This window comes from Marmota flaviventris, chromosome 6 (assembly GCF_047511675.1).
Source record: "Marmota flaviventris isolate mMarFla1 chromosome 6, mMarFla1.hap1, whole genome shotgun sequence".
Lineage (NCBI taxonomy): Eukaryota > Metazoa > Chordata > Mammalia > Rodentia > Sciuridae > Marmota > Marmota flaviventris.
Window position 1 is genome coordinate 2,780,893 of NC_092503.1, and position 21,814 is coordinate 2,802,706.

Here is a 21,814-nt window from a genome sequence, read left to right on the forward strand (position 1 = left end):
TTCTAAACTAAATATCACCCACTCAGCTATGTATCCATCCATCTACCCACCACACATCTATCTGTCTGCCCATCTGTCCATCCATTAAAAAGCACTCATTGGAGTGGGTTTCAAAATATATTCTGTGAGAGGTAGAAAGATGAACCAACTTCTCAAATGACTATCATTTTAGTGATTTTTTTAGTATCTTTTGTACTGAAATTTGATTTTGGGGATTAGAAGGGGTGTAGAGTAATTTTTAATTGTGACAATGTATGTGCAGTTTAAGTTTCACTTTTTTAAAAACAAAACTCCTTGGTATGAGAAAATAACTAAAGGATCAGAAATAAGAGCTAATGAGGCCATTTCAGCAGGAACACTTTCCCTCTCCGTGTTTTCTCCCTACTTGATCATCAGCAATCCACTTTTCCTATTCTTGCTTCATCTTACTATAGGTGTCCTTCTAAAAAAAATACTCGCCCTAATCACTTCACTAAATGTGGAAGAAATGGGTAGAGTTATGGCTTTGCACAGATGTTTCTGAGAGGTTCTCTCTCAAAAAGGGGGCTTTTCAGGCTGGGGTGGTGTGTGAATGAGAAAGGCCACTCCTGGGGGGAGGGCCCTAGTCCTGGATTGCAGTGTGCAGCGGTGACACTTAGGACGGCTTCCTCTGTACTCGGAGCTGAGAGGGGTCAATCCCTGGGTGCTGGGACCGTAAACAGCCTTCAAGCACTTTAAAAAATCTGCATTTTGTGGGTGTCGGCTGTGCCTTCCCTCCGCCATCTGTGCTTTATGCCCGAATCCCCTTTGAACATTTGCCTTGGCTTGTAAAGACTGCAATTTATTTCACTCCAGGCTTCAAGGTGATATACCATTTTGCCAAATGCAGTTGTAGGCAGATAGTCCATTCCTAAAAAAGAAAACCTTCATTTTTCTTACCCAGACTTGACTTTTCTTGGTAAAAAGCCGCAGTGTAAATTTTAGGGAGTTTGCAGATACTTGAGGCCTGGTGGGCAGAGGTCACCTTTCCCAGTCCCTTTGATGACCCGCTCTTAGTGGGTGGCTCCTAGCTCTGGAATTTGGGACTCTGAAATTCCACATTGGTCCCTGTGGCCAGGAGTGGCCCCCAGATGGCCCCACCCAGTGTTCCCCCTCGACTCCAAGGTTGGGTCCTGGTGCAGGACAGGGGTGGTGTCTCCTTTCTGCCATGACAGGGCTTTGCACTCTTGGCTTTGAGGTTGTCTTAGGAGAAAACCCACCACCCGAGGCCGGCTTGTGGCGAGTGCTTGGCTGGGTGGAGAGCCTGTGGGGGACCCGGGCCCTCGCCACCCATGGAATTCCTGCATGCGGATTTCCCACAGGAGGCTTCCCAGGACTGAGGGAGGGCCTGTGGGGCACTTGTCACATGGGTGACCTCAGATCCATTAAGACCTAGCATGGAAGGCCTCTGGCCTGAGCAGTTCCCCGTCTCACAGGCTGGGCTGGAGCAGTGTGTCCCCTCCCCTGCCCACTGTTCCCGCCTCTACCCGGGCCACACTCACACCTCACCACCTCTGCCGACCTTCCCGGGGACTCAGCTGGAGGACACTGTTCTTCTTTCCAGCTTCCCTGGGCACATCTGGTCCTTGCACAGGTGTTAGCTCCTCAGCGGAGTGGGCCCACAGCTCCAGGCCCACCTGGGGCAGCACTTGGACTCTCCTCCGTGAGGACTGAGCGTCTTGTTCCTGAGCCCATTGATCCGCCTCTGCCCGCTAGTCAGCATGATTTCAGACTCGACTTTGCCTAAGCAGGATCCTCCCTCTTTCTCTTCACCATCAGCCAGCATATCTGCTTTGGGACCCAAAGCTCCCTGGGCCCCGGGACACTTGTCTCACTGGGACCCAGCCTGAGAGGCATCTCCTTGGTTGCTGGGCGGGCAGCGGGGTTATGAGCTGTTGTTCTGGGTCCATCCTGCACTTGCAGAGGCTCCGGCGGGGTGGGGGTGGGGGGGACCCGGTGCTGGGCAGCCTGCCCCTCCTCCACACAGCACGTGTTTGCTGGCTCAGGCAGGTGAAGAGCGCCTGGCTGGAAGAGCGAACGTGCGCGGCTGGCTGTGCTCAGACAGGGGTTCTGCATCCCAAGACAGCGCGCAGCCAATGTCAGAGGCCAGTGTATCTGTAACACCACCTGTGAAGACGATTGCCGGCTGCTGGGTAGAAGGCGTCCCACCCACTTAGGGGTTCGCTTTTAATCAACGAGAGTTGCATTCATGCTTTGAAATATTTCTTTTCCCCAAACTTCTCAGAGTGCTGAAGGCAGTCTGGGCCTCCTCTCTCCTCCAGTCTCCTCCGGCAGTCTTTCCTGAGCAATCCCTCTGGTCTGTTTGTCTCCCCCAAACCTTGCAGCTTGGCAGAACCCACTGGGCTGTAAAGGGCTGACTTAGTAAATTCTATGCAAAGGGATTAGAAACACAAACTGGGAGGACCCAGAGACGACACTGGCAGGACTGCCTGTAGGTACGCAGATTTAGAAATGCTTTACAGCTTCGGTTGGGAATTTTACACGCTTTGCCTAATTGTGGCAGACAACATGCACTCCCCTGGCCTTGCCGAGCTGAGCACGTGGTCGTAGAGCTCCAGGGCCTCGCCATTGGATCTGCCGGCTGGGAAATGTGGCCTCAGCCCTGGGCAGTACAAATGGCACTAATGACCTCGAAAGACGTAAGCCAAATGGGGTCATTGGTGCTTGGGACGAACTATATCCTCCTCTTAGAAGCCAGGATCACACGTTAATTTGCTGGGTTCTAGGAAAACATGCTTTTGTGGGGTTTGTAATGAGGGAGTGTATCATCAATAAAATGAGGAAAATCCTGGATGAAGTTCCTTCTTACGTGATTTTCTTTCTTTTTAGAGTCTGTACCTATGCATAAATAAATACAGGATGTTAATTTTGTACTTTCTCAAAATGTATCATTTTCTATCCACCGTAAATATGTCTAAAAACAATGTGAGGTACACACAGAGGGAGTTCTAACATTCCAGCCTCAGGACATGAGTGGTCTACTACCCCAAGTGACAAAAAGGGCGCCACAGGAATTTGGCAGTACAGATGGAAATGCCACAGTGCTCACTCCTGATGGGACACGACGGGATACAGAGTTTTGCTTGATCCATGTGTCTTACTAGGGAGCACAGGCATCCTATTGTGGGAAATGATTTATTTAATCACATTTTTAGCAATAAAATGAATCTTGGACTATGTCTGGAATGTGGTCTTGTCCCAGATGGAAGGATCCTATCTCCATGGTTTAGTGCTTAAGATTTGGATCACCCCAGGTGGTTTCTTCCAACAACACAAAGTGTCCAGGTGAGAAGGCGGAGCCTGGTCCCATCCTGGGAAGACCTTCAGAAGCCCCCGGGAATACTGTTGAAATCTCCGTGGACGGATGTCTTCATTAAGAAAAATGTTCCATCATAGCCTCCAACAGCTAAACCAGGAATACAGAAATGAGTAAAACTGGCTCCCGGGAAATAGGGAGCTCCTACCCGGCACCTGAGAGCTCAGGAAGAGGTGGGCGCGGCCTGCTGGAGAGTGGCTTCCTGGCTGTCCTGGTGATCGAGGGCAATGCTTCCTGGCAGGGACGGGGGAGCCATTGTTTTAGGTCTGCTGGGCCACAGCTGGTCTCTTGGGCCGTCCTCTTCTGTCCCTTTTTAAAATAACACTTGAAAAATGTCAAACCACAGATCTGGCCCCTTGGCTGGAATCTGCAGCCCTCTAGTCTGGGATGCTAACTTGGTGGTTCTCCTTTCTGAATTTTAATTACAGAAGAATAAATCCAAATGTGCTGTGTATCTTTTGGAGTCTAAGTTAAGAAAGCCATCTCTCTCACCATCTTGCACTGTAGTGTTTAGGCTAGGGCTGGGGCCCGTGTGGTGCTGCACACCTGTGGCAGGAGGGTCGCGTGTTCAAAGCCAGCCTCAGCAACTTAGCAAGGCCCTAAACAATTTGGTAGGATCCTGTCTAATTAAAAGAGGATGGATCTGGCTCAGTGGTCAAGTGCCTGAGTTCAATCCCAGTAACAAAAATAAATAAGTAAATAAAATAAATGAACAAACTAGGGCTGGACTATGCATAAGGCCTATATGCTGAGACCCTGGCCCGAGGATGCCTGATGAAGTTCAGATTTCAGGGCCCATTTGCCAGAGGACAGCTTTTCTTATTGTCACCTGATTCTACATTGTTGAAAAGGTGGCTTTGATTTTGAATGATGTGTTTTACCAACACTAGAAATGCTTCCATGGGTCACCCTACCCTAGCCCCAGTTTTTTTGTAGAATTTAAAGTTTGGAACCCAAGGGATAAAATTGGTTGAAATCATCACCTCGATAAGGAGTGTTATGTAGGATGCAAACACAACATTAAAGAGTGAAGGTAGTTGGAACTGCATTGTGAATTCTTGGCTGAGAGTTTTAAAATGTGTTGAAGTCCATTCTGTGTTAAGGTGTTGGGTGTCCCTGTATAAAGTAATGTCCTCAGGGCGAAAACAGAGCTCTTCTTGTTTCTTTCCTGTGCTTGGTTTCTTTGCTGCTCTCAGCCTCCCCACCCCAGGGGGCAAAGTACCCACTGCTCCCTGCACAGTGAGCTAATAAATGCCGAGGAGCTGACTGATCTAGACTAGGGTGGCCCCTGTCTGGTCCTGCCCTGCTTTCTTTTGCAGAAGAGCTGTGTTCACTTTTCCATTTCTTTAAAGAAATACATGCATTTTTCAATCTGCCCAATAGTACCAATAGAAACCATTTAAGATTGCTTTAGATACAGAGATTCTCTGTTTTCCCCTTTCTGTTTCATAATACTGGCCCAAAACACTGAGGCATGATGAGCTAGTGATCTGCCAAGTCTCACTACAATCTGCTCATAGGTGTTCTGTAATTATTAATTTCTTCTGTCACTTGAAGAGAAGTGGTGAAATGTTTCCTATAAATACCTACAGAAATCTGACGTCTTTGAAAACACGTCTGATTTTTACCCATCTCTCCCAGTTTGATGAGGAAGAACAACCTTGTGTTTTCAGAAGCACTTTATGATGGGGCTTGATGCTGTGTGACATTTTCTGACCTTGGATGGTGGAGTGTCTGAGTTAATCTGGCTTCCCCCACCCCCGCTTCCCTCCTTTAGGGTCTGAGCTACCCAGGACTTGCATTGCACCGAGGTTTCTTCTGGTAGGTGATGGGACCTGGGGATCCGTGGGGGTCAGGGGCCGTGTGTCTCTCCAGCTGTGGTCCATGCACACTCCACTTGTAAATAGCGGACCCAGCACCCTGGCTGTGTGAGCAGGGCGCCTTGCCACCCTCTTCCACCCCTTCTCCCTGCGGGGCGGCTCAGCCTGGGGTGTCAGGGAGATCATTAAGGGGCACTGCTCCTTCTCCACACCTGCGACGCTTCCCTCCTGTAATTTTATGGGCCGTGAGGAGGCAGGTTTGACACCGGGACACAGTCTCTGCCAACAGCTGCAGACGAGCCAGCTCCCCAGACAGTAAAATGTAAAGAGGGGGGAGGGGGCAACCTTTGAAGTTTGCAAAAAAGCATGACTTTGACCACTTCCTCTTCCCTTTTTAAACTGCTCCCAGGTATTATGTTGAGAGTGGCTACCGCTAGCTTTACAAGGACAGATCCGCTTCCTCCCAGCGCTGGAGACTCAGGTCTGCATGGTCCCCAGCATTTTAATACCATTTCTGGATGGCCCTCTGTGTCCTAGATGACACCAGGATGAGCAAATGGGGAATGGCTGCTGAGCTGGAGGTGCAGTGGGCATCTGCACAGACGCACACCTGCACGGTGCTCTAGGCTGCGTTGCCGACAGCGGCTTCTTCCTTGGGCTTCCTGATTCTGACCATAAAGGAACCGTGACGTGAGGAGCGGACTAAAGCTGTGGCTTTTTTTTTTTTGATCTTAGTGTCCAGTGGCTCCTTTCTTTTCCCACTTTGTTCCAGCATTTTCTCTTTTTGTTTAAAAAGAGACTCCAGGAGTTTAGTTGATCTGTCACTTCTAGGTACTTTAGCAGAAGAAGTCCTGGATGTGTGTGTGTGTGTGTGTGCTTGTGTGTGCACATGTGTGTGAGTCCAACACCACCTGCTCCTCGGGAGGCCTTGCTCAGTGAGCTTGTGGGGAGCATGCGTGGTGGCCAGCTGTGAGGTGCTAGGGCAGCCTCTGCGCCCCTTGCGAGGGCTGCAGGCTGCTGTGAGGCTGAACTGTGAGGTAATGGGAAGAGCTATGGGAAAGCGAATCCTGGCTGACCCCCGACCCCCCCCCCCCACCATGTCCTGCTACTATCCCAGGCTGCCAGCAGTTCTCGGCTGGCAGCTCTCTCTGCCACTCCACCATGGCCACGTTGGGCTGCTCCACCATTGTCTGCCTCTTGACCTCCCAAGGCCTTCTGGTGTCCACTCTTGCTCTTTTCACCTGGGTATCTACCCAGACAATGGTGGCAAGTGCCTCTATGACAGCGTTGGCCTCCCCCGCAAACCCTGTGGAACCTTCCTGGTGTTCCTGCGGGTAGGCCTCAGCCCGCACAGCACTCCTGTCTCCCTGGCCCCCATCTCTCTGGCTTTCAGGCCTCCGGTTGGGCCTTGCACGTCCTCCTAAGGAGCCACGGGCACCCTCCCTGCACCCCCAGCGCCTCCGCGTCCTGCAGGCGCTGCTCCAGCTTCTAGGAGAAGCACTGTCTACCTCCTGGTTGTTGGAGCTCCTCCCGTGCCAGGGTCTTGTCACTAAGTCCTGCTGGTCTGCAGCAACCTTGGGCCCACGGCCTGGATGTGGCTGGCAATGCCAGCCTGTGATGGTTTCTACCCAAGGAAGCCAGGCGCTCCGGGAGCCAGCTCGGCAGGCAGCAGAGTGGATTCCCTGCAGAGCAGACCCAGGCCTCGGGAGTGCCACGAATCTGCCACGAGGAAACTGCTCCTGTAATCCTTCGTCCCTGGCAACGAACGTACTGGGTCGTACTGCCTCGGGCCCTGGGGAGCAGGGACACACGTCCTCCCTCTTCCCTGAGGCACCACTCGGTCCCCTGTTCATCACTGTCCTTGCTAGCACACTCCAAACCCAGCCATCTGCATGCCACCCAGGTGCCTGTTGGGCAAAGACGGGTCCCTGGAGGGACATTCACATGCACACTCTCCCCTCTCTTGACCAGGTCCAGGCTCTTCTGAGCTGAGGTCTCCTCCCACCCTCTGACTGGGCACCTGCCCTTCATGCTTGTTCAATACACCAGTGCAAGCCGTGTCCTCCAGACGGGGTGCTCTGCGTCTCGGGACAAACTGCCCTTCATACAGGAGGCTTATGCAGGGGTTGATGTGCAAGAACGGCAAGCACACCACAGCAAAGTGACAGTAGGGACACTGTGGGACCCAGGGCCTCTTGCTCAGCCTCATGAAGAGGCAGCCTGACAGGAGAGTGTGGTCTAGCCAGAGTGGCGAGAGGTGACCTCCTCAACTGTTCCTGGATGTAGGCAGTTCCAGGATGGAGGTTTCTCACCAGAACACCGATGTCCTCCCCTGGGGTCTGCTGCCCCGATGCCCTCCCCTCCCCTCAGGCGCAGAGCAATGGACTTGTCCACCTTTGGACTGAGACCTCTGAAACAGAGTTTATTCAGACCCTGAATAAACTTCCCCTCCTCTAAGTTGTTCTTGTCAGATATTTTTGTCACAGTGACACAAAGATGACATACCTGTGTGGACCATGATCTCCCTAGAGGAATACAGTGCTCCCACAGAAGCCAGAAGATCCTTCATGTTTCGATAAAGCTTCTAATGACCTAAGTGCATGTGGTGACCCGCGTCGTTTGGAGGATTTAAGCGTGGCCAAGGGATGCCCGTGGCGGGGCTGCATCTCTGCCCGCTCTGCCCAAGGCTTCCTTTTCATCCGCGCCATCTGCTGCGGGTGCTGTGTGGGGTGCTGGCTCCCATTGACACCAGTCCTCGTTTCCTCACCTGGTGCACGGCTGCGTCTGTCTGCACCTTGCCGGATGCTCCTGCCTGTGCCCTGGATGAGTGAGGCAGCCTCCACTCCATTTTTTTTTTTTTTTTTTTGGATACTGGGGATTGAACTCAGGGGCACTTGACCGATAAGCCACACCCCCAGCCCTATTTTGTATTTTATTTAGAGACAGGGTCTCACTGAGTTGCTTAAAGGCCTCACTAAGTTGCTGAGGCTGGCTTTGAACTTCCGACCCTCCTGACTCAGCCTCCCCAGCTGCTGGGATTACAGGCGTGCACCACCACACCCGGCTCCACTCCATCTTTTTTATTTTGGGCAGCGCTGGGGTGGAACCAGGGCCTGGTGCATATAGGCAAGTGCTTTGGTACAGCCTCATGTCCACCCTCACTCATATTTATCTGCTTTGATGGGGTGACTGAGGTCTTTCACCAAGGAGAGCTGCAGTGACTGGCAGGAGCCCAGCATGACAACATCATGTGGAAGAACCTTCCAGGCCAGGGAGCAGAGGTGCCCAAGGCTGTGTGCTGCAGTCTGGCTGGGCACAAATAACCAGGAGGTCACGAGCCACTTGTAGGTTGAAACAGGAACTACTTTATTGCCAGAACCCTACGGGAACTCAACGGGAGCTCTGCGAGAACTCAAAAGTATCAGGCACCCGAGGTAGCAGGAGCCCCCTTATTGCCGGACAGCAGAGGTTTATATACACAACTGAATACACAGCCTGTTTCAATTTAGCATCATCCAGTTACAGCAATCAGTCATTATCTTAATAATTATACACAGCTTAACTTAATTATCATCATCTTAATGGCTCGCTGATGTTACTTCTCAACCACTCCTTCTGGCAAAATGCCAGGCGCCATCTTGACTTGGTTGTGGCTCTCAACAGCTGTGGGCAGGAGTCAGCTTGGTGTGTCCCAAGAACAGAAATGATGTGGGACACCTTGCGGTGAGGGCAGGGCTGTTGCAGGGGATCATGGAGGTAGGAGGAGTCAGAGAGGCATCCAGCCTTCTCTGAAAGGGCCACATGGGCAGAGATGTCAGCCGTCCACTCAATAGCTAATGCACATGAGATTCCCACACTGTGCAAGTCTTACATACCGCGTTTCTTGTCCTCACAATCGATGGGTATCGAGGTCTAAACTGGCAAAATAAAGGAGTCAAGTGAGGCTGCAGGCCAGACCACCTACCTGTAGTCATGGAAAAGGAGCCAGAGCTGGACTTTGACCCAGAGAGCTCCGACTGCCCACTGCACTGGGCCCCTTTTGGTTTTCCTCAGGAGATGGTTCTAGAAGAAATGACAGAGAAAAATCTGAAGGCAGGCTCAGACCGAAATTCCCCAAACCCGCGAAGCCAGCAGCAAGAGGAGCAGAAACAAGTGAGCAGAAACCATCCACATGGCCTTTGGTGCGGGCTTAACCCAGCACAGGCTGCACATGGCCAGGTGCTGTCAGGGCGCAGGGGCAGCTCCAGCGCCATCCAGCCAGACCTGAATCATGAGGCACGTGCGCCACGTCCTAAAATCAGGAGGCCCGTTCTGAGCCACCGTTCTGTTGCGTCTTGAGTCGAGTCCAAGCCTCGATTTTCAGCAGGGGCCTTTCTCTCTGCATTAGCTGCCAGAGGAGAAGGTGTATTTCTCACTTCTTAAGTCCTTGTGAAAGAGGAGGAGCACAACTGGCTGACGGTGGCACTGAAGGATGTGTAGAAAGATCTGTCTCCTTTTCCCCAAGGGCCTTCTTTCTCAAGTGACCGAATGGAGGAAAAGGTGTCAACAGCGAGAAGATGCAGGAAGACTGGGAAGACGAGCCCCAGGACAGGGCAAGGTGAGTGTTGGGGCTTGGCGATCCGATCCCGCTGCTCTCCTGCAGCTCTCCTCCCACCCTGGGCTTCAGAGCACCGCTAGCCCATGAGAAGCCAGAGGGGCCTGAGTTCAAAGTGAGACTCAGGAGAATCAATAGTGGAGAAGAAAGAAAGGAGGAAACTCACCGTGATTCTTTCCCACTGCGAGAGGAATGAGCCTGGCCAGAGGCAGGACAGAGGGCCCAGCTTGCTGTCCACCCTTTACCTTGCTGATAATTTACACTGCTGGAAGGTTTCCACCCATGTCGTAAGTATTATGCATGCCAACTAGGGGGAGTAACTTGCTACGTTTAGCCCTGGTGAATCATGACAGTGTACGGCTGCTGTGTGGGATAACGTGCTTTCCCGTGCTGTCCCCATCCTTGACCACTGCAGATTCCATCTCCAAGGTGAGACACAAGCACAAATACTTTCACAACAAAATATTTCTTACAGAGCAAGATCGCTTGTAAAACAGGTGAGAAGGATTCCCGAAGTAAGATCTATCTTCGTCGCTTGTATCAGATGTATTCAACCTCTCTTGCAAACATGGAATTCTCCAGAAGGTGAGTTCCTTTCTAAAACATATTTTAACGCCTTTTTTTTCTTGGTTGTTTTGTGGTCCTGTGAACGAAGTCCAGGCCCTTGTGCATGCTGGAGCTACACCCCAGCCCTTAATGCCTAATTTAAATGTCTTTCCACAATCGTCTTTGCACATAAGTGTGTTAGAGAATTGCCACTCAGGAGGCCACCAAATGCTCTGGAAGGCCATCAGATAGGGCACGGTTACCATCCCTCTGAGATGGAGACCCAGAACGTTAGGTAGCCTGGCTGGGGGTCCTCAGCCATGGAAGGCCTTCTGGTCCCTGGCCTGCTGCCAGAGGTCCTATGTGTCCTGGGAGTACTTTCCTGTAGCTGTGTGGAGATGTGGGGGTTGGCCTCTCTGTGTCCCTGGCACTACTGGTGGGGTCACAGTGAACCTCAGGACCCGGCTCACCGTTGCTCCCTAAGAGCCAGGACTTGAACTTGGATCCGTGGCCCATCCTGCTCTGTGGGCTGGGGGGTGTGAAGCAAGCGCATGTCTCTTGGCCATCGGTCGTGCAGAAGCCCACTCCCAGTGGAGACTGGCAGGGAGCTGGGAAACTGTGTCCTTTCTTTAGAGGACACAGAAGCCAGGCCATCTTGGAATGAGATGGACGGAGGGCTCTGTGATGGCCTGGAGGACTCACTGGGACCTCCTAGCGTTTCAAGGCCACCTTTTCTGAGATTCTGAACCTGGGGCCTTTCTCTTCCTCAAAGGGCTCAAGAGCTCTCTAGATCTGTTGAACACACAGCAGAGAGATGGGTCCTAAAGGTGGAGACCAAAGTCTTCAGGGGTCAGAGCCTTGTGAGGGGGAAAAGCCCCTTCCTTCCCTCCCCAGAAACCCAGAGTCCACCCCCCGGGCTGTTTCCCACGAGGCCACTGCACATGTCCAGCTGGGAGACTGCTGTGGATTCTTGTAGCAAGGAGCCAGTTTCTGGTCATTTGGAGGGTGGAGGAGGTGTCTCCCTGGTTTAGGGACCAATTCAGGCTCCGCTATTAGCATTTGAATCAGGCAGCCAAGCAGTTTTGATTGAACAGAGAAGCCAAGCCTTTGTTGTTGCAATCTAAGGGCTTAAGTAATTTTCTGGCCTGCTTTAATCAGTGGGAAAGGGGAAATGGAGATGGGCCGAGAAGTGTGTTCTGGCCTCTGAGGCCCAGCGTGAGCCCCTGATCCCAGGCCGGCTCCTGAACTGCCGTCCTTACACTCAATCTGCTCAAGTGTCTCCAGAATATATATTTTTTTGGTTTGGATTAAACCAATCCAAATAATTATGGAGACACAGCAGGAGGGGATGGCAACCCCATGGTCACAGTCTTCTCTTGCAGTGGCTCAGCCATATCTCCTCACCCCCCACCCACAAAAGGAGCCGAAAGGCAGAGATCTGTGGCCGGTTCAAGGACAACATCCAAGTAACCTTGTCACACAGTGGAGCTACGGCCTCTTAAGAGCACAGGGAACTCCTGGAGGTAGCTCATGGTATTTAATTGACATGGGAAGGAGACAGTCTAACCATGTGCATAACTAATAAAAATTGTAAAATCTTAAGTTTAGAAAGGCTGAAGGCCAAGTTTCCTCAGCCCGCTTGCTCTTTCCCGTAGCTGGCATTACGTTTTCTTATATTGTGCACAGACAGACAGACATGAAGGACTCCAAAAATGCAGATGACTATGAAAAACCTGTTTGGAAAAAAATAGTCTTTGGAAAACTTGACCTCTTGGCAGCCATGCTCAGAGTCTGCTCTGGGCGGGGTCCTGGATCAGATGAGCCAAGCCCCTGGCCTGCTCCATCTGGGCACACTTTCTGAGGAAAGGTGCCTATGAAACACCCAGAGGCCCTGGCATACCTCGTGGGGCCTGCTCGCGTCCTTGTGTCCACGCTCAGCAAACCCCAGCGCCTGCACACTCAGACGTGAGTGCGTGGCATTACAGCGCGCTTCCAGAGGCATCCAAGTACACCGCACCCCCTGACGTCTGCTCCGTCAGCTCAACTACCTGCAGGCTCCCTGCGGGCCAAGGGCTCCCTGCCTCTCAGACTGGCTCCAACTCACTCCCTGATTCCTCTTCCTCTCCCTCATTTGGGCCACCCACGGCTTCCCCTGGAGTCCTCCCCTGCAGATGGCCTTCTCTCCGCCCAACCCTGCATGGGGGCGGGGGCCTTCCCGCACCTTCCTGGGGGATGGTCCCGCTGTTTGAGAGCTGGACGCCTGGAGGGCAGGTACTCTGCCTTCATTAGTGTGTGTCTCCCCCTGGGCTAGAGCCCTTCCCCAGGGAAGGCAGTTTACCCAACAGCTGTCCCCGGGGCTGATAAAAGACCTCGTGTTTGCTTCTGCCTTGGTGTTTGCTGTGTGGCGTGTGTGGAGACAAATGGCCACTCTCTAGTCAGCTTGAGAGGAATGCACCCTGACTCCCCCACCTTGGCTCTGGTGACCCCATGGCTCAGCAGGAGCCCCCCAGGGCTGTCGGCTGAGCCTGTGTGGAGGTGGGAGGCTCACACGGTGCTTCTTTGTCACAGGTGTTCTGGTCTCTCCAGGGGAAGCCACGCAGAAGGGGGACGATGTCCTGGCAGGCCTTGCCCACAGTCCCTCCTGGCCGCTGGCTAACACTGGCCGCTGGCTGTTCACTGGCTCTAGAGCCCGGTGCTGACGCCAGGAGTCTACACTTTGACGGGGACAGGTCAAGGGTAATCCAAGGTCCCCTGGACTCTCAGGCTGGCCAAGGCCTGAAGGGATTCCCTGCCAGGCACGGTCTCATGGCCTCTGTCCCCAGGTGAGGGGCACTGTGCTCCAAACATATCTTACCACACTCCAGCCCTGGGACTGTCCCCCTCTGGCGAGCCAGCGTGCCCCTAGGTGTGCATGTGTCATCCCTAGTGTGTAAACAACTGAGTGACCTTGCACACTGTGGGTGTGCGCACGGGACTCGGAGCAGCGAGGATGGCATATTCCTGAGCCATCCTCAGGGTGTTGCCAGCAGCCTGTCCATGAGCCAGCCCCCCTGACAGTGTGCACCCCCTCAGCCCATGTTTCCTGGACATAGCCCCCTGACAGTGTGCACCCTCTCAGCCCACGGTCCCTGGGCATGGCTCCCCCAACAGTGTGTACCCCTCAGCCCATGCTCCCTGGACATGGCCCCCCAGCAGTGTGCACCCTTCAGCCCATGCTCCCTGGGCATGGCCCCCCAACGGTGTGCACCCCCTCAGCCCACACTCCCTGGGCATAGCCTCCTGACAGTGTGCACCCCTCAGCCCATGCTCCCTGGGCATGGCTCCCCGACGGTGTGCACCCCCTCAGCCCACACTCCCTGGGCATGGCCCCCCGACAGTGTGCACCCCTCAGCCCATGTTCCCTGGGCATAGCCCCCCAACAGTGTGCACCCCTCAGCCCACGCTCCCTGGGCATGGCCCCCCTGGCAGAGTGCACCCCCTCAGCCCACGCTCCCTGGGCCTGGGCCCATTTTGATGCCAGGTTTACTTTTAATAGTAAGTCAGAAAAGGAGATTGCATGTGGCTCCACACTGGGGGGACTTGCAGGGGCTCAGCAGAGCCACACAATGCATGGAGGCTGGGGGCTTCCCCTGGGGCAGTCCTGGCCCGGGCTTCCAGCAGGAGCAGTGGGAGGACCTGTCAGAGCAGCCTGTGTGTGTTCAAGGGGTGCTGAGCCTGACAGCTTCCCTGTGTTTGCTTTTCTCTGTTTGGTGCCACCTGAGCAGACTGATGGAGAGAGACGGCCGCTTTGCAGATGAGCACGCTGAGTGCAGAGCTGGAGGTCTGGTCAGTGACCCTGGGTCTAGTGGCAGCACAAGTGACACTCTGTCCTGCCTGGGACGGAGATCTGGGAGGCTCTGGGGGAGCTGGCATTCTTGTGGGTGCAGAAACCGGCCAGCAGGCGGTGGCTGCCCTGGAGGGTAAGGAGTGAAGAAGTCCGTTTGCCCTGAGTGGTGGTGTGGGGGTGTCTCGGGGCATTGGTGACCACGGGACCGGGGCCAGTCGGGGTTGTAATGAGACAACAATCTATTGTTGAATCCAACTTAAAAACAGAACGCAAAGACCCACCTTCCTCTGGCCCCAAGGGCCCCCTCAGTTGCCACCCTGTGATGATCTGGCAGCAGGCAGGAGGCAGAAGTGCGTAGCCTGGTGGGGTCCAGGCAGCGTCACTCAGCAACGAGACACTACTTCCTAAAGTGGCACTTATTAGACAATGGAAAACTTAAAATATGAATAAATAAATACCCATTTAAGTGAGCACTGCTGCCCTACTGTCCCAAACTCTTTTCTAAACATTGTTCCTCGTATTACAAATATAATGAAAGCAGCCACAACAAAATCAAAGTATTCTTTGCTTCTGAAAGCTGGATTTCATGGTCCCGAATGAAGACACCGGGCAGGAAGAAGTCCAGCCCAGGGAAATGGGGACAGAGGACCCACCACCCATCGGGCGTCAGCCTGGAGCAAGGCCTGCCCTTCGCTTCCTGAAGTGCCAGAGCCCAGCGAGTGCACAGAGAACGCCCCACCGGAAAACAGGAGGTCGCCAGGTGGCCCTGTGTGGCAAGTGAGTGGCAAAGCAATCGAACAAAACCCAGAAATGAGAAATGTTTGCAAACAGACAAAAACTAACAAGCAACCCATGTTGCAGTGATGAAGTTTGTGGTGGAGGTGATCTGGTGTGTGGCGGAGGTGAAGGAGTGTGTGGTGGTGGTGAAGGGGTGTGTGGTGGATGTGGTGGGGTATGTGGTGGAGGGGAAGGGGTATGTGGTGGAGGTGAAGGGGTGTGTGGTGGAGGGGAAAGGGTGTGTGGTGGAGGTTGAAGGAGTGTGTGGTGGTGGTGAAGGGGTGTGTGGTGGAGGTGAAGGGGTGTGTGGTGGAGGTGAAGGGGTGTGTGGTGGAGGTAATCTGGTGTGTGGTGGAGGTGAAGGGGTGTGTGGTGGAGGTTGAAGGAGTTGGTGATGGAAGTGAAGGGGTGTGTGGCGGAGTGAAGGGGTGTGTGGTGGTGGTGAAGGGGTATGTGGTGGAAGTGATGGGGTATGTGGTGGAGGTGAAGGGGTGTGTGGTGGAGGTGAAGGGTTGTGTGGTGGAGGTGATGGGGTATGTGGTGGAGGTGAAGGGGTGTGTGGTGGAGGTGAAGGGGTGTGTGGTGGAGGTAATCTGGTGTGTGGTGGCGGGGAAAGGGTGTGTGGTGGTGGTGAAGTGGTATGTGGTGGAGGTGAAGGGGTGTGTGGTGGAGGTGAAGGAGTGTGTGGTGGAGGGGAAGGGGTGTGTGATGGAGGTGAAGGGGTGTGTGGTGGAGGTAATCTGGTGTGTGGTGGAGGGGAAAGGGTGTGTGGTGGTGGTGAAGGGGTGTGTGGCGGTGGTGAAGGGGTGTGTGGCGGAGGTGAAGGGGTGTGTGGCGGAGGTGAAGGGGTGTGTGGCAGAGTGAAGGAGTGTGTGGTGGAGGTGATGGGGAGTGTGGTGGAGGTGAAGGGGTGTGTGGTGGAGTGAAGGAGTATGTGGTGGTGGTGAAGGGGTATGTGGTGGAGGTGATGGGGTATGTGGTGGAGGTGAAGGGGTGTGTGGTGGAGGTGAAGGGGTGTGTGGTGGAGGTAATCTGGTGTGTAGTGGAGGTGAAGGAGTGTGTGGTGGTGGTGAAGGGGTATGTGGTGGAGGTGAAGGGGTGTATGGTGGAGGTGAAGGGGTGTGTGGTGGAGGTGATGGGGAGTGTGGTGGAGGTGATGGGGTATGTGGTGGAGGTGAAGGGGTGTGTGGTGGAGGTGAAGGGGTGTGTGGTGGAGGTGAAGGAGTGTGTGATGGAGGTGAAGGAGTGTGTGGTGGAGGTGATGGGGTATGTGGTGGAGGTGAAGGGGTGTGTGGTGGAGGTTGAAGGAGTTAGTGATGGAGGTGAAGTGGTGTGTGGTGGAGTGAAGGGGTGTGTGATGGGGTGTGTGGTGGAGTGAAGGGGTGTGTGAAGGGGTGTGTGGTGGAGGTGAATGGGTGTGTGGTGGAGGGGAAGTGGTGTGTGGTGGAGTGAAGGGGTGTGTGATGGGGTGTGTGGTGGAGTGAAGGGGTGTGTGATGGGGTGTGTGGCGGAGGTGAAGGGGTGTGTGGTGGAGGTTGAAGGAGTTAGTGATGGAGGGGAAGGGGTGTGTGGTGGAGTGAAGGGGTGTGTGAAGGGGTGTGTGGTGGAGGTGAAGGGGTGTGTGGTGGAGGTGAAGGGGTGTGTGGTGGAGGGGAAGGGGTGTGTGGTGGAGGTGATGGGGTGTGTGGCGGAGGTGAAGGGGTGTGTGGCGGAGGTGAAGGGGTGTGTGGCGGAGGTGAAGGGGTGTGTGGTGGAGGTGAAGGGGTGTGTGGTGGAGGTTGAAGGAGTTAGTGATGGAGGTGAAGGGGTGTGTGGTGGAGGTGGTGGGGTATGTGGTGGAGGGGAAGGGGTGTGTGGTGGAGGGGAAGGGGTGTGTGGTGGAGGTTGAAGGAGTTAGTGATGGAGGTGAAGGGGTGTGTGGTGGAGTGAAGGGGTGTGTGGTGGAGGTGAAGGGGTGTATGGTGGAGGTGAAGGGGTGTGTGGTGGAGGTTGAAGGAGTTAGTGATGGAGGTGAAGGGGTGTGTGGTGGAGGTGATGGGGTATGTGGTGGAGGTGAAGGGGTGTGTGGCGGAGGTGTTGGCGAGTGTGGTGGAGGGCGAGAAGAATGCAGAGCCAAGCACCTGGATCCCTGATGTTCTGCGGCAGACCCTGCTTGGGTCTCAGCCAGCCGACACCCCTCTCCAGGAGTCCCCAGGCACCCCCTGAATGGGTGGCCTGGGCCTGCGCTCCCCCAGCCTCAGCCCCCAGCCTCTGCTCTTCCTCCCCGAGTCCCCGTCCAGGGGAGCAGTCTCCTGCCTCGGGCCATTACCAGCTCTCGTAAGGCACCTGTGAGGACAGCGGGTGGCTACCACTGTGTCTCCTGCCTCCAGGACAGTGACCGGCACACAGCAGAAGCCCATTATTGTTTCTAGAACGAATGACTCGATGGGCTCCTGTTGGTCCAGGTTTCTTCACGGCCAGGCCCAGCGGTGCCCCTGGCGGCACCAGGTCCTCCCTTCCTCGCTCCCTCAGGCCTCAGCCAGGCTTGGCCTTGGCTTCCTGTTGCACAGTGGGCGCTGGGACCCTGATCGGGTTGTTGGGATCCTGCACCAGCTCGAGTGTCCAGTTCCGTCCACTGACAGTGGTACCAGCAGTGGTACCTCACACTTCTGGCCAACGCCCTCACGGGAAGGGGGGAGCGCCAGGCTGCGGGGAGTTGGAGTTGCATCTGGTGGTGACAGGCTTGACACCATCGCGGTGCCCTTCTGTATTAGCCCCTGGTCCCTAGGAGCAAGTCCTGTGGAGCTTCAGGCTCGGTTTGCTCAGGTCGTGGGTGATAAAGATGCGCAGGAGCTCTGCCATCTGTGAGCCTGCCTCCAACCAGGGAGAAATCCACTGGCAGCCTGGCCCCGAGGTCTTCAAAGTGCGTTTGCAGGACAGATGCCCTTAGCAGGAGCCAGTCTGAGGAGGCTTGGTGAGGCCTCCATCGGGACCTGAGAGTTAAGTCTTCTGTTACCTTGGTAGTCTTACTGACATTGCTTTTCTTCTCGGAGTCCTTTCCAAATTGAGGGAAGTGAAGAGAGTGAATGTTTCTGTCAGAGTGCCTTGGGTCTCAAATGTAGCTGTCGTACCCTCTGATCCTGGAGGTGAAGCCTGACACCAGATGTGGTAATGACTGGCTCCTCTCCGTTGTGGGCGAGCATGACATCTGCCCTTGGCAGTGTCATGCATGCCAACCTTCTGGGCACCCCATGTAGCCCATGGCCCAGGACAGCACGGGGTCATTTGGCTCCTTTGCCTGACTTGGGTCCAGGGCTTGTCCTGTAGTCCCCATCTCCAGACAGCCCGTGTGCTACCCACTTGTGATGTCTTCAGACAGGAGCTTCAAGCCAACTTATGGAGCAGGTGAAAATTCACTGGTCACTACTTTGGATTTTCCCTTTCCCCCATTTTTTTAATTGGTGCATTGCAGGTGTACATCACGGTGTGATCTCTTGTCACATAGCCATGTGTGCACACAGTGTTATAATATAATTTGTCCAATGTCATTGGTTTGTTCCAATTTTCATTGAGGTTATGGGATAATGTGAATGTTTTCCTATACAAACATGCACACTCACACAGAGACACACAAACCAACAGACACACATAGATGCGGACACACAGATCCTCGTTGAAGGTGATTTGTTTCATTTCTTTGATAGTTAGTTTTGGTGAGGACTAAGGTGTCTTGCCAGAAAAAGATGCAGTCTTTTTTCACCCCCAGTGGCAGAGCAGCATGGGTTATACTCAAAGCATAAAGTGGACCACTGTTCCATTTCCCCACTGTCAATCTCTACATTCCATTTCTGTGGAAACATGGGTGACAACATCTCCAAACTATTTTCTGCTGAAAGGGGTGGGGATGTTGGGGAAAGTAACCCAAGGTTCTTGTACTCTATCAGGTGGGGTGTGGAAAAGATGCAGTCTCATTTAGCAGGAATCTGTGGCTCACAAAACATCCTCCACAGCAGGATTGTTGAGCACAAAATGCTAATCCAAATGTTCTCTGCTTGATTCCCAAATCCTGAAGAACATCTCCATGATTTCCCCAAGGATCAAGATTTCCAATTTGAGTTAATATAGGCTATGCACTCAAACAGTCAGGAAAGGAGGGCAGGATATCAGTAAATGTGATGCATACTCAATGCAAAATTCACAAGGGAAGCAGGCTTCAGAGAGCCACTGAGGGGGGCTTGGTCTGCAAGCTTGTAGCAGCCTGTGGTGCCGACCTAAGACTGGCCAACCCAAAGTGGGGAGGCGGAACCCTTAAGACACTTGCACTTGATTGTGTACATATGAATTCTTGGGGAGAGAATTCATATTTTTTTTTTAAAAAATTGGATTCTTAAGGAAGTTAATGTCATTGAATGGGATAGAAAAAGTTCTTATATTTGCAGAAAAAAGTTATGTGTTGGTATTAACACGATTTTGAGTTTATGCACAGAAAGGCAGTTTAAATACCATCTAAGGAGCCTTCCCTCTTTCCTTAGGCGTAACCTGGCAGAGCACGTGAAGGGTGAACCTGCTCCTCCTGGGATGACCACAGCACCCCTGGCCCTGGAGCACATGATTCTGACTCACCGCGTTGTGGTCAGCTCCTGTCCTTCCTCTGATGTCGCCCTCCATGAGATCAAAGGGCAAATGAGAGTGGGAGCCAGGGCTGGAGAGCTGCAAGGGTGGGAGGTGTGGTTGGAGCAGGGTCCCAGCAGGGGAAGGTTCTGAGGATTTCAGGGCTGGGAACTAGATGGGCCAGCGGTCAGAGGTGGAAATAGGGAAATTCCTGAGCCATGGTAGGAGCTGGAGGGAAGGAGCCATTTCCTAATTCCCTGGTGAGAAAGAGCAAATGGCCGATAATGAGGTGAGGCAATGGGGGTGTGTCCCTAGGACACTCACCTTTAAGGTTTCATATATATGGGTGTGTTTTTTTTCTTTCATTGTAGGAGGCCAAGACAGGAAGTCGGTACTGGATTAACTATGTGGTTGAAGAATGAAGCTGCCCTATCAGAACTAGATGCAAAGACGGAAGGAGAAAGAAATGTTGAAATTCCCCAAGAAGTAAGGAAAAGACAGCTTTCTCTTTCTTTAATCCGCAGTCCAAGTAGGTAAGCATGTACTCAACACGCAGCTTCAAGCCTGTTCCTCACCGTGTGGCGTTTCCACGGGGAAGCCCGGGTGACCGAGAATCCCTAGAAGCAGGCCCCGGTGGATCAGACTCACAGTGAAGCCAGGTCACAGAGACGGTCAGCACAGGTACACAGTCAGCCTGTGTTTTCTGTGCCTGACCAGAGCGTTATGGCTGAACAAACCTCAACATGAGTTTTTAAACTGTGAGAGAAAATATTTGAAAAGGAGTGAAATAGAGATTGTGAAGTGGAAAAATATAACAAATGAAAAGAAGATTCAGTGAGTGAGTTGAACAGTAGCTTGGGTGTACCTGAAGATGAACCCCTGAACTAGCCAGGTCAGAAGAACGACCTCATGCATCACTGGAGAGAGAGATGGAACCTGAGAGGGCCCGGGGCACAGAGGACGGAGGAAGAAGTCCAGCACGTCTAATCAGCTCCACTAGCAATAATGGAGAGGAGGGGGAAGAAGCAGGATTTGAAGAGAGAAGAATTTCCTCTGATTTAGGAAACCCAAGAAACATGAACAAAGTGAGTCAAAAGAATACCACCCAATAAGAAGTGAAGATCGTCAAAGGATCCCCAGAAAAACAAGGGGATAATACCCAGAAATGCAGACAGCACCTCAATAGGAGTAACAGGCAAATTCTCTCAGAGTTATTTTAGCAGGAAGGAAGAGAGGGCTGGGGATGTGGCTCGGTGGTAGCGCTCGTGCCTAGCTTGTGTGACGTCCTGGGTTCCTTCCCCAGCCCTGCAGAAGAAGAGGAAGAAGAAAAGAAATTATAAATAAGTAATAGAAATCCTAAAAAGTCCTACAAATGTTAAATAAAACCAACAAATTAAAAAGCTTTCCACCAATAAAATAAGGAAACTCTAGGCCATGTGGTTTCATGGCAGAATTCTACAAACCCGCGAGGAAGAAACGATGCCATTGTTCATGCATGACTCTCTCAGAACACGGGAGCCAGCATGTGAAGGCAGGTGACCGCAATTCCAGAGCCAGAGCAGGCATGTGTCACCAGGAGGAAACACAGCCACCTCAGGCAGGGACACACTTGCTTTACTCTGGAAGAAAATGTGAACAGATGGGGCCTAGTGGTGCCGCTCGATTCAGTAAGTTCTGCTTATAATAAAAGTAACAGGAAATCATGACTCGGAGGGAAATCCTTCAATCTGAAGGTGCACACACTCACACACACACTCACAACACATAAAAATATACTTCACATCTTTCCCATTTTTATTCCATATAGTATGGGAAGTCTGACTCATATCATAGGAAAGAAAAAGATATAAAAGCTGTAAAGTTTATAAAACAAGATATAAACTTGTCTTTTAAGTAGAAAAATTCCAACAAATCTACAGATTGATTATTTGTTTGATTGTTTGATTTGGAAGATGGCTGGAAAAAGGTGAAGATACAAAAATTGACTATATTTCTATATACCAGCAAAAATTCAACAGAGAAATGTCATTTACAATGGTTTAAAAAATAGCAAACATCTAGGGATGATTTTAATGAAATCGTGCACCATGAAAACCATGTGCTATTTTTGCAGAATATTTTTTAATCTAAATAAATAAATGGATACACCTGTTTTGTGGATTGGAAGACTTGATACCATAATGATTTCAATTTCACACAAGTTATAGATTCTATATGATTCCAACTGTTATCCAACAGTTTTAATTTAAATACAACAAATTGATGTTAACACCTATATAGAAATGTAAAGTTTCAAGTAGGGCAAA

General features: G+C 52.5%; 1 protein-coding gene across 1 annotated transcript in view; it reads left to right on the forward strand.

Annotated features, from left to right (window-relative positions):
- The window catches only part of LOC139706103 (uncharacterized), a 41,823-nt gene extending 21,886 nt beyond the window's left edge, over positions 1-19,937 (forward strand). The window contains exons 6-13 of the mRNA XM_071613782.1: positions 6,433-6,509; positions 9,229-9,327; positions 9,680-9,772; positions 10,251-10,354; positions 14,080-14,140; positions 14,719-14,918; positions 19,430-19,529; positions 19,880-19,937. Of these exons, the coding sequence (XP_071469883.1) occupies positions 6,433-6,509; positions 9,229-9,327; positions 9,680-9,772; positions 10,251-10,354; positions 14,080-14,140; positions 14,719-14,918; positions 19,430-19,529; positions 19,880-19,930 (785 nt within the window). The 3' untranslated portion in view covers positions 19,931-19,937. The remainder of the gene's footprint in view (positions 1-6,432; positions 6,510-9,228; positions 9,328-9,679; positions 9,773-10,250; positions 10,355-14,079; positions 14,141-14,718; positions 14,919-19,429; positions 19,530-19,879) is intronic.
- Positions 19,938-21,814: the final 1,877 nt, after the last annotated feature.